General features: G+C 43.6%; 1 protein-coding gene across 6 annotated transcripts in view; it reads left to right on the top strand.

The window, feature by feature from the left end:
- The window catches only part of Nf2 (neurofibromin 2), an 86,107-nt gene that overhangs the window by 54,686 nt on the left and 19,408 nt on the right, over nucleotides 1–12,013 (top strand). For 3 of the 6 annotated variants that reach the window (XM_028758051.1, XM_028758053.1, XM_028758050.1), the window contains 5 exons: nucleotides 1,610–1,684; nucleotides 3,060–3,173; nucleotides 6,969–7,091; nucleotides 8,485–8,702; nucleotides 11,012–11,117. In XM_028758051.1, the coding sequence (XP_028613884.1) occupies nucleotides 1,610–1,684; nucleotides 3,060–3,173; nucleotides 6,969–7,091; nucleotides 8,485–8,702; nucleotides 11,012–11,117 (636 nt within the window). Of the gene's footprint in view, nucleotides 1–1,609; nucleotides 1,685–3,059; nucleotides 3,174–6,968; nucleotides 7,092–8,484; nucleotides 8,703–11,011; nucleotides 11,157–12,013 lie in introns of all 6 variants that reach the window. The other 3 variants (XM_028758052.1, XM_028758047.1, XM_028758049.1) reach the window with 1 other exon arrangement.

Here is a 12,013-nt window from a genome sequence, read left to right as displayed (position 1 = left end):
CTTCACCTCCCAATTTCACAAAAGCTATTCACCACACATGACACATTTGCACTCTAAAGGTTCAAATACGTGTTAAGGTCCCTTGGTATGGCCTGACACAACAAACTCTAATGTGCCCTCTCTAGGAGTAAGGTACCATCAGTGTTCCATCACATCAATACTTTATATGGCAAACAGACCCCCAAGCTATGTTGGCATGCCATAATGGGAAGTAGTTTTGGGAATTCTCTATGGAAGTCGTCCTGCTAAAACAGAAGTGTTAGTTTATTTTAAGTTGATTCTTCCTGTATGGCCCGGTATGAAACAGAACCTATAGTTTCCATACTACTTGTGACTTCTTACCGACACCTCTAGGGTTCAGTAGCAAGGCTATAAATACGCTTATGAAATGCATAAATAATATTCTATCCCAGAGGAATATTATGACTAAACTAACTTGACCCAAAACCAAACTAAGGAATTTATTTATTTATTTATTTATTTATTATTGGTCCTATGTATGCTCATTTTTTATTGGACAATATAAACATGTAAAGAAATACCCAAGAATCTGCCTTCCCCTGCTTTGATCTAGATAGGCTTGTTTCATTTTGTTTTTGAAGTGGGTCTTGCTATGTTTTCCTGGCTAGCCTGGAAATCTATATAAAACAGGCTGGCTTTAAACTTGTGATCTTCCTTCCTCTGCCTCCTGCCAGTATGGCAGATATGTGTTACCATATCCAGCCTAGAAACAAATTTCCAGGGACATCCCTGGAGTCTAGGATCATTCTGGTCTCCTCAGTGGTTAGAGTAGCAATTGCCTTGTCTGTGCTTAGGTTTCTCTTGCTACATTGTCACTTACTCTTCATTTTGATTTCATGAACTATATATTTCTCTTTTACAGCAGTCCCTGTACTATTCTTCATACTATTCCTCTCTTAACATCTTTGACCACTGACCATGTTCAGAACTCCACAGGAACTTGCTGTGTCGTAACTTGCCACATCAATTATAAGCCCTCTGACTTTTTATCCTTTACCACCCATCAGTCTTCCTGTCTCTAGGTCTGCTGTAACATTGCAATTACTGATGAGGTAATAAGAAGCCTGCTCCTTCCCCTCTTGCTATCTCCTCCTCCTCTTACTTTTCAGTGCTAGAGACTGAATTTATTATTACTTGCCCTGTCTATGATGCCCCTCCTCCGTGTCTTTCAGCTATTCTGCTGTATGCTTCTAAGACCTCCCCTTTGTGCTGGGTCTGCTCTAAACCTCTAGGATATTTATGACATGTCCCACCAATGAGACACTAATATATAATGTTATCTCTTGAGTATCTGACTGTTGTTGGACTAAGTCCTACTAGACTGTGAGCTTTAGGAAGGCAAGGATCTTTGCAGTGTGGCCTCCAGAGCGGCCCATCCTGGGTTCAAACGTCCGTGGAGACCTTTCTCTCAGATGCCAAAGATGGTTAGGGTCATAAACTGCTGCAGCCCCAAATTTGGTACCCTGTATGCCTCTAACTCACCCAGCCTTCCTTCCTGGCACCAAGAAGCCAGGACTGGAGGCTGTGTGGTTGCTACTTTTGTGAATTTTCAGTTGGTGTCACAAGAAACTGCACTCTTTTCTTTCAGTTTACTATTAAACCACTGGATAAGAAAATTGATGTCTTCAAATTTAACTCCTCAAAGCTTCGTGTTAATAAGCTGGTAAGTTGAAATCCTGGTTTTCATTTACAGAGAACTAACTTTTCTGAGAAATTGAATGGGGTGTGTGTGTGTGGTGTGTGTGTGTGTGTGTGTGTGTGTGGTGTGTGTGTGGTGTGTGTGTGTGTGGTGTGTGGTGTGTGTGTGTGTGTGTGTGGTGTGTGTGTGTGTGTGGGTGTGTGTGTAATTTGCCCCCCCCTCCCTTTTTTTTTTTTAAATTTGCCCTTTTTTAAAAAAGCCTCTCTGCCAGGATCTATCTGGCCCTAGTTTCTCTTGCTAAGAGATGTAAAATGATATTTGACATGGTAAATATTTTTCTCTTTAGTTTAACCTACAGAGTTAAAGAGTTAACCTTTTTTTGTTTTTTGGTTTTTGTTTTGTTTCTTTTGGTGAGGGGGATGGGAATAAAGCTAAAATGTAGGGCTTTGTGCACACCAGGAAACATTCTACGGCTGAGGTAGATCTCAGCCTCCACGTGCCATATTGATTTGCATTTTATAATTTCTAATGAAGTCACATCTTTATAATTTGTTGATCAAATCTAATTTCCTGCTCCTTTAAATTCTTGTCTCATGTCTTTTGACCAGTTTCTTCTTGGGTTAGTTGGTTGTTTTCTTTATGAATTATTGTCTTTCTCCCTTGTAAAGTTCATTTTCCTTCTTTATGATGTCTTGACAAATAATTTTTACCTTTCATGTCAACACATTAAAAGACCTCTATCGCTTTTGTTCTTGCTCTTCCCTCCCTGCTCCTGCTTTCTCCCCATTCCCTTCCCCCATCTCTCCATGGCCTCATGACCGGCCTCTACTTCCCTTCTTACCTCCCACTCCCCCTTCCTCTCTCTGCCTCTACCACCCTCTTGACTCCCCTCCCATGCCCTGAATAAACTCTTTTCTATACTTAAAAAATGTGTTCCTCTGTATTTTTTTACTTGCCATTTTTCCTTTTTCTAATTAAAAAAAATACTCTGTATTTTCAAATTAGGGTTACCTTTGAAACTGGAATTGGCTTTTGGCATGAGGGAGAAAGCCAGCTTATTTTTTTCTAGATGAATAACCTTTGACCCCTTCCAACTTCCTGGTTGGTCTTTCTGTCTTCTTGATCTGCTTTGCCATACCTTGACTTAGACTGTGGTGCATGTGGGTGACTAATAGTGGCTTTTCCTCACTTGTGATTTTTATCTTCTGGATTATCTGAGGCACTTGTACATATTTCCAGAGCTGAGAGCATTAGAAGCCATCAGCAAGACTTTTGTCTTTTATTCCATTTTTGTCTTCATTCCCCAGGTTTACAGAACCCAAGATGCTATAGCATTGTGGCTGGTAGGCAGCAAGATAAATTTACGTGCTTAATATGTTTTCTATTTTCTTGTCCACAGATTCTTCAGCTATGTATTGGGAACCATGACCTATTTATGAGGAGACGGAAAGCTGACTCTTTAGAAGTTCAGCAGATGAAAGCCCAGGCCAGGGAAGAGAAGGCTAGGAAGCAGGTGAGGAAGATCTTGTTTGTTTCATTTGGCTTGTATATATATGAATGTATGTATGTATGTATGTATGTATGTATGTATGTATTTCTGCACTTGATTTTGGAGGCCACAGGTCAACCTTGAGCATCATTTCTCAAGAGCCATCTACTTTGTCTTTTGAGGCAGAGTGTCTAAATCTAAGCCAGCAAGCCCTAGGGCTCTGTCTGTTTCTACCTCCCTAGTTTGTTGCCATGTCTGGCCTTTCTTGTGGGAGCTAGAGATCAAACTCAGGCACTCATGTTTGCCTAGCAAGAGCTTTATTGACTGAGATTTCTTGCAGTCTCTAGTTTGTTTGTTTGTTGTTTGTTCGTTTGTTTGTTTGGGAAATATTCTTACTATGTAGTTCTGGCTGGCCTGATATACTTTGTGGAGTTCAGTTAGGCCTCAAACTGGAGACAGTTTTCTTGCCTCAGCCTCTCTAATTCAGGGATCACTGACATGTACTGAGATGCCAAATTCAGACTCCATTTTAGAGAACCTGACCTAAGTGTGAACTCAGATAAACCAACAGGCTGGTACCTAGCATTAGTTTCCAAATTGCCCCCCACCCCAACAAAACCTGAGCTCCAGTCTCTAGGCTAATCCCCAACATGACCAGCATTTCCAGGTTACACCCTCAACAAGACCATCGTCTCCAGATTATACCCCAACAAACTTGCATCCCAGGTTACAAGCCCACCCCTTGCCTAATGACCACCAATGCAGAGGGGACCAGAAGTTAAGTTTATGATAAGATGCCTAGCAAAAGGCTGTAGTAGCATTAGATTATTACAGATGCACTCCCTGCTTACTGCTTAGTATAAAGCCTAGCCCTGATAGACATTTGGCATCAAAATTGTCCTGCATGATGTGGTGTGTTGGGGGTTCCCGAGCTAGCTCAAGTAGAATAAAGACCCTGCTGTGAGTTGCATCAGTTTGGCTCCTGTGTGTGTTTTTTTTGGGGATCACTAACATTTTCCTGGCACAACAGTACCACCAGGCCCAGCTAAGACATGATTTTAGGGCAAACAAGGTGGCAAGTCTGGCATTGTTCGTTTGATACCTGAAATCCAATGAAAGATGGAATGAGAACTGACTTCACAGAGTTGTCCCCTGACATCCATCCTGTGCCATAGGACATGTGCCACACACTTCATGCACTTTCTCATACACATGACAATAATGAATAATAGTAATTAAAACCTTGTTGGTTGGTCTCTGCCTACCAGATAAGGGATGGCTGTTGTCAGTTAGACTGTTACAGTTATAGATGTACCTGCTCTTATTTCATTCCTCTTGGGTGTTTATTAGCTAATGCCCCAATAGTGGGATGTCAGTTATAGAAATAAGCACGTGGGCTGGTGAGATGGCTCAGTGGGTAAACGTGACAACTCAAGTTTGATGCCCAGAGTCAGGTAGAAGGAGAAAACTGACTTCTACAAGTTGTCCTCTGACTGCCAGTGTATACTTACATACACAAATAAATACACATAATACAAATTTTAAGGGAAATTTATACTAAGTTCTAATTTTAATGTAACTAAAAAAGAAAAAAAAAAAACAAGATCTTTAGACATTCCTATACTTCAGGTGTGATCATCAGACTTGGAACAAGGTAGTCAAATATGGTTTTGCCCCTCTGTTTATCTAGCTGTCTTTTTTATTGTCTGTCTTCTCTGCCAGGTCAGTGCCCTTTCTAATTAGATGGTGATAGAATACAGGGCAGCATTTCATGTGTGCTGTGGAATGCTAATTAGACTCCCAGCTGCAGTTCATCACTGCAGGTCAACCTGGGTACACATGGCTGGCCCTCTGCAGGGGCTGCTGTAGCACCTATCAGCAGATTGGACTAGCTGGATCATTGTTTTCTACTCATAGACCTTCTCTGCTCACTGAAATCCACAGCTGATTTGAGTCTTGCTGCTGAGAATATCAATTGTGGTTTGGGATGAACTGTTTATGACAGAGTAGCTACAGCTGCATGTGGTCCCCCTTAGGACTCGAAAGCTCAGAGGTGTGATAATTAGTCTGTGTGGTAGTCTCTGATTTGGGAACCACAGAGAAACTGGCTCCTAGCCCCAGGCTTAAGAGAGAAATGCCCAGTTTGAGCCAGTGAGCTGTGAGTTTGCCCTCTGTTTGCTGTAGGCCATCAGTTTGCTCCTTGGGATGCTTTAAGGATGATGGTATAGGTTATATTGAACAAAAATGTGTTATTGAGCTAGCATGGGTGTAGTGATGACTTTAAGAAGCATACTCTTGGGGACTGGAAAGATGGCTCAGGGGTTAAGAGCACTGACTGTTCTTCCAGAGGTCCTGAGTTCAATTCCCAGCAACCACATGATGGCTCACAACCATCTGTGATGGGATCTGATGCCCTCTTCTGGTGTGTCTGAAGACAGTGACAGTGTACTCATATACATAAAATAAATAATAATTCTTTAAAAGAAAAAAGAAGCAGCATATTCTTTCAGTAGAGGAAAGTTTAGAAGTTAGATTCTAGAGGTATCAAGGAAAGTGACGATGGCCCCTGAGCCCTAGAAGAGCATAGTCCAAGTATCACCTGATGCAACATGGTGACCTTGCAGCTAAATTTAGTACATGACTCAGTTTCCTTATCTGTCAAGTGGAGCTAGTGATGTCTCCTTCCAGAGTACAGATTACAGCTGAAAATCTTCATAAATCATAACCTGCTTTAAAAACAGGAAGTTCTTTATTATTAGTGTGAAGTTTTCATGAAAAGTACAAGGCTGGAAACTAGGGACAGCCTGGTCCCTTTTTTTTTCTTTCAAAAGGAGAATGGAAATGGAAATTATATTTTAGTGGAAATTAAAGAACAGGTTGCCAACCATCCTGTTCACTGAGGTCAATGAGGAAAATCAAAGAATTTTATTGCTTGTCTATTTTGAATGATTCTTTGAACTAAAATGTGCTGAGGGGGTTCATATTTAGAAAGGACAGCCTTGTAGAACTAGAGTTTGGGTGAGACTGAAGCACAAAGGAGTAATTAAACATGATTTCATTGTCTAAGCCAGAAAATAGTACTTGGTCACTTCTGGCTTCTGTTTTCTGAACTCAGTGTCCTGGAGTCACAGGGAACTGTGCTGTCGTTTAGTCTTGGTCCTCTTATTAAGCTTGGCAAGTGGCCCAATTAACACTGTGATCCAGAAGGCTAGGGGGTGGCAGTAGAGGCTTTGTACTGTTTCCATAAGGATGGGGTCTGTGTTCCTGCCTGTCTGAGTTGCCTCTGCATGGGTCTGTACAAGACAGTGCAAAGTCACTGCAGCTTCCTGCTGTGAAATTCTGAGTGAGAACTGTCATTCTCTATAAGCAGAGGGAGAAATGGTGATATTGTGGATGAAACTGTGTGAAGGGCTGTAGGGACTAGAAATGACAAGGTATGGTTCATCTAAACAGACAAGAGAACTGTTTTTTCTGGGCCCTTGTTTTGGAGAGGAGGAATCTACATGGAGAACTGCCAGTCATGGGGCAGAGCTACTTGAGGGTTCCCAAATAGTAGAGCATTGTAAGGGTAGATTGTGTTGTGTGCAGAAATGCTCTTTTCTCTACAGATGGTGACTGAGTTTGGATTTTGTTTTTTTATTTCTGCTGGAATTTGTCGAGCTTTTAATTCTACAGTTAGTTTAAGACAGAGGGCAGCAGACAATAAGAATGCCCAAAAGTGGAGACACAAGAAAGGTCCAAGGTGGAGAGAGAGGCTCCAGAAACTGGCCATTCTTGGGTTTTTGGAGCACTTACTCAGACCTGTTCTTTTACCCCTAGATGGAGCGGCAGCGGCTGGCTCGAGAGAAGCAGATGCGGGAGGAGGCCGAGCGCACAAGAGATGAGTTAGAGAGGAGGCTCCTGCAGATGAAGGAAGAAGCAACGATGGCCAATGAAGCCCTGGTGATTTCTGGGGATTAGGGCTCCTGCAGGCTACATGGGGACGTGTGGTGTTAGACCTCCTATGGATCATGAATTTATTTCAATTTATAAAACATCAATGCCATCTCGTTTTAGAAAATTTAGTTTACGTTCAGTTGTAGTCAAACTCCACTTTTGCAACTAAATTACCTTTGAATCAGGGATTCTTGGCCTTGGCCCTACAACTCCTGGGGAATAGTACCAACCATAATCTGGGAGTAGTCCTCTGCTTCAAAGGATATAGAGTCCCTGTCTCTACCTGCCAGCTGCCAGTAGTACTACTCCAGCATCAAAAATGTCCTAGGACTGGGATATGGCTCAGGAGGCAGAGCTCTTTTTTAACATGCTCAAGACTCTATGTTTTTATTGATTTTTATGTATTCAACTAGGGACAGGGATAAGTAGGAAATTGACAGGTTTCAGATATCCCAGTCTTGACTTTGAACTCATTCTATAACCACGGATCCTCCCTGCCTCATCTCACAGTGATTGGATGAAAGGCTTACCTGCCGTACCTGACCTACCTTGTGTTCTCTAGCACTGCAAGAACATAGTCTGCAGACATTTTCACAGGAGTGGGCAGTGGGCATTACACCTTTTGAATCACTGACTTTAAAGGGCCAGAACAGAGTTTAAGTTGAATATTCCCTCATAAGCATAACTTCAGCTGAAATACATTCTGTGCATAGATGCTTTTTTCTTTTTCCCTGCTGAATAGTTGGAATGTGCAGCATATCATCTGTTGTCAGACAGACTGGGAGTCTCTCAGTGGGAAGGCACAGGGAGGTTAAGACTGCCTCTTGGGAGCCAGGCAGTGGTGGTGCACACCTTTAATCCCAGCACTTAGGAAGCAGAGGCAGGCGGATTTCTGAGTTCAAGGCCAGCCTGGTCTACAGAGTGAGTTCCAGGACAGCCAGGACTATACAGAGAAACCCTGTCGAGAAAAACAAAACAAAACAAAAAAACACAAAAAACAAAGACCTGGAGAGAGGGTTCAGAGTTCAAGAGCACTGGCTGCTCTTCCATAGGACCCAAGTTTGATTCTCAGCACCCACATGGCAGCTCACCACCTTCTGTAACTCATGCCCCAGGAGATCTGATGGCCTCTTCTGGCTTCTAAAGTTGCTGCATCTATACTTACAGGTACACAAATATTTATGCAAGCAAAATACCTGTGTACATAAGAATAAAAGTTAAGAATAATAAAAAGACCATGCTTAGGTTTTACACAGGTGCTGGGGATTCAAAACCAGGTTTTGTTGCCCTGTGCAAGGAGGCCAGGTGTGAGAGACAAGCATGTGTACTGTCTGAGACTACTCTCCCCACATGGAGATAGGCACTGAGCCTACACTAGCTAAGACGCTTTCCTCCCTAGATGCGGTCTGAGGAAACAGCTGACCTGTTGGCTGAAAAGGCTCAGATCACAGAGGAGGAGGCCAAGCTTCTGGCTCAAAAGGCTGCAGAAGCTGAGCAAGAGATGCAGCGAATCAAGGCCACAGCCATTCGGACAGAGGAAGAGAAGCGCCTGATGGAGCAGAAGGTGCTGGAGGCTGAAGTGCTGGCGTTGAAGATGGCTGAGGAGTCGGAGAGGAGGTGAGTGGTTGGTTGTCCTGGGAAGTGGGACCTGGTAAAGGGTTGTTTGCCTGGTTTCAACCCTACCGGAGCTGGTTGTAGCATCTTCAGACTTCTCTATTGTGGGAACAGGACTATAAGACATCTTCCTTGACAGGCTAGTGGGATTGGAGCTATAGTTTCCTTTCTCTTTCCCAGGGAATCTTTCTGTCATATCTCCACAGCATACCCTTGTCCTTCTAATAGTGAAGTTTGTATGAAAGCCTGTAAGCCTATTCATAGACTGCTTTTAGCTAGAGAGGAAAAGAGGCTCTTTTGCATTTTAAAAAAGTATGTGATGGTGAAGTAGGGCCTGGAGAGATAGCTCAGAGGTTAAGAGCACTGGCTACTCTGCAAAGAACATGAGTTGGAGTCCCAGCAGCCACATGGACACTTGCAACAATTTGTAATTCCAGTTCCAGGGGATGTAACCTCCTCTCTGGCCTTCATGGGCACTGGGTATGCACATGGTACACAAGCATACATGCAGGCAGAACCCCTATATACATAAGAAAATAATTTTTAAAGGGAGAAGTGAGGGCAGGGAGATGGCCTAATCAGCAAAGTGCCTGTTGCACAAGTATGCAAACCTAGTTTTGTATCCCCAGCACCCTAGTAAAACCTAAGCAAGGTGGCATGTATCTGTAGCCTCAATACAGGTGTTGGAACTGAAAGTAGAAGTCAGACGATCCATGTACCTCGCTAGCCAGTAAGTCGAGTTGAATTAATGAGCATTTAGTGAGAGACCTCCACTAAGCTGGAGACCAGTAGAGGGTTATACCCCACATTGACCTCTACACCGGCTCACACCCACATGAATGTCTGTCTCTCTCTTACACACACACACACACACACACACACGCACACACACACGCACACCAGTTTAGTTCTTTTTCCTTTTGATGTAAATCAATGGCAACTATTTACTTCAAAGGAAAACTTAAGTACCCATTTCCCTGCAGTTTTTCAGGTAGTTAGGGGAGTGGGGCAGCTGTGCTTTTTGACCAGTTTGCCCCAACTTGTAGCCAGGTTGAAGGATAGAAGTGTTGTTGTCTCCTCTTTAGACTATTCTAGGCTCCGAATTGTTCTAGTCTTGCAGCCTTCCAATAAACTCTGGCACATTCCCAAAGCATCTGGCTCTGTTGATTTGGCTCTTAACCACTAAGGTACATTCACTACAGTTTTTCTTACCGTTTTTTTGCATGTCATCCTGAGAAGATAGTTCCTTGATGCCTGCCCACTCCAGGCCCCTTTCAGTGTATGGGTCACATTTCTAGGGCTAGACCTCTGGACAAGCTTTTTCCATGCTACTTCTATCCCATAGAGCAAGGTTCTGCACCAAGACACAGATGCCTTCAGTGCTGGCACTTCTTCCTACCCAAGAAAAGTAGTTCTTGGCCTACAAGTGTTTTACTGGGTGCCTGAAGAAGCAATTCATTCTTGTTCTGCCCTTTGAGGCCCTGCTTAAGGCTCACGATGCCCTAGCCCACTCTTCACCCAGAAATAAGCAGAGGATCTCTGGGTCCTACCCACTCTTCCTCCTCTCCACCTGTTTTGTTGTTATTATTGTTTGTTTTGAGACAGGGTGTTCCTATGTAGCCCTGGATGGCCTGGACTCAGTATGTAGACCAGGCTGGCCTCAAATTCAGAGAGCTGTCTGCCTTTGCCTTCTAGTACTGGGATGAAAGGCATTGGATACCACACTTGTTACTTTTGTTATTTTGAGACTGCGTCTGCCTGTGTTTTCAGGCTGACCTCTGACTCCTTGGCTTAAGTGATTTCCCTGCCTCAGCCTCTGGGGTAGCTCCCACCACAGGCACAAGCTATTGCCCATTGCTGACTTGCAGAACTGCTACTTTGGTTGTTTCCCACCAGAGATCCCATATTCCAATCTAGCTTTACCACTGAGATAAACAGTTCTCAGGGCTGGGCGGTGGTGGCACACACCTTTAATCCCAGCACTTAGGAGGCAGAGACAGGTGGATTTCTGAGTTCGAGGCCAGCCTGGTCTACAGAGTGAGTTCCAGGACAGCCAGGGCTACACAAAGAAACTCTGTCTCGAAAAACAAAAAAACAAACAACAACAACAACAAAAAAAACCAGTTCTCAAGAATATTGTTCTTACTTTAGAAGTTCTGGCTTCCTGTAAATGTCCCTGTCAGAGTGTCCTTGTTTGCCTTTTTCAGTGCCATGTACAGGTTAATCCAGGTCCTTGCTCTGGAGGTAAGGTAAGTGTCTACTCATCTCCCTGTCCCCTTCTGTGGAACTGACATCTTTTTCTTTTTTTGCAGGGCCAAGGAGGCTGATCAATTAAAGCAAGACTTACAGGAAGCCCGAGAAGCAGAGCGAAGAGCCAAGCAGAAGCTCTTAGAAATCGCCACCAAGCCCACATATCCAGTGAGCCTGGGCTCAGTCTGGCAGCTTTTGGCTGCTTTGGTCTGGCAACTTTCCTAAACCTCTCAGCCCTTTAGTTTACCTCACAGTGCCTTTGGGGTGACAAAGCAAATTCAGGGCCTGGATAGGACCCTCCTGGTCTGCCATTTAGCCTTAGGCTGACTAGTCAGTTACCTCTCTTGTTACTTAGATAATAGACTATAGGGGCCTTTCCAGCTCTAGAGTGTTTATGACTATGCTATAGTCTCTACCCTCAAGAGAATTTGCTATCTAGCTCCCTGCTGCCAAGCTAACCGTAACTTCAATTGTCGGTATATACTATTTGCTACAGTGTAGTTCTGTGAAGGGACTGACTGTACACCTTAGAGTGAATTATTGCTATGCCAGAACCAGCTGACAATCTCAGTTTTGGGACAGGGAGGCTGACTTGTACTAAGTGGGGTCCCTAGATAAGTAGATATTGCCCCTCTTCCTTTCTTCTGTACACTCCACTCTGCAAAGGTTTTGCTCACTTGTTCTCTATCCCTATAATATCATCAACTGGAGATCTCTCTCCTGACAGATACACACAGGTGCCCAGATCACAATCCAGCCTTGGAGGCCAGAAAGGCTTGGCATGGGTGACTTCTGCAGAGGAGCAGGATTTCCTGCTGGGCAGGGAAGAGAGGATAGAATACTCTAGGCAAGGACAGAGTGAATTCACATAACTCATTGACACATATGCTACACGTATACTGAATAGTCATGTACATGACAAACACACTGTATATTTGTACACATGATACATTCATATATGGCACAGGTGCATTCAGGACACAGAGACATAAAGGTTTGAGTTTGGGGAATGTGAGTGCTTTGCTATTGCCTTGTGTCCTTGTTATTTATTCCTGGCCAACAGA

Source organism: Grammomys surdaster, unplaced genomic scaffold (genome assembly GCF_004785775.1).
Source record: "Grammomys surdaster isolate TR1022 unplaced genomic scaffold, NIH_TR_1.0 126187, whole genome shotgun sequence".
NCBI lineage: Eukaryota > Metazoa > Chordata > Mammalia > Rodentia > Muridae > Grammomys > Grammomys surdaster.
The sequence above is the reverse complement of the archived record's forward strand: the minus strand, read 5'-3'. Positions and strand labels throughout refer to the sequence as shown.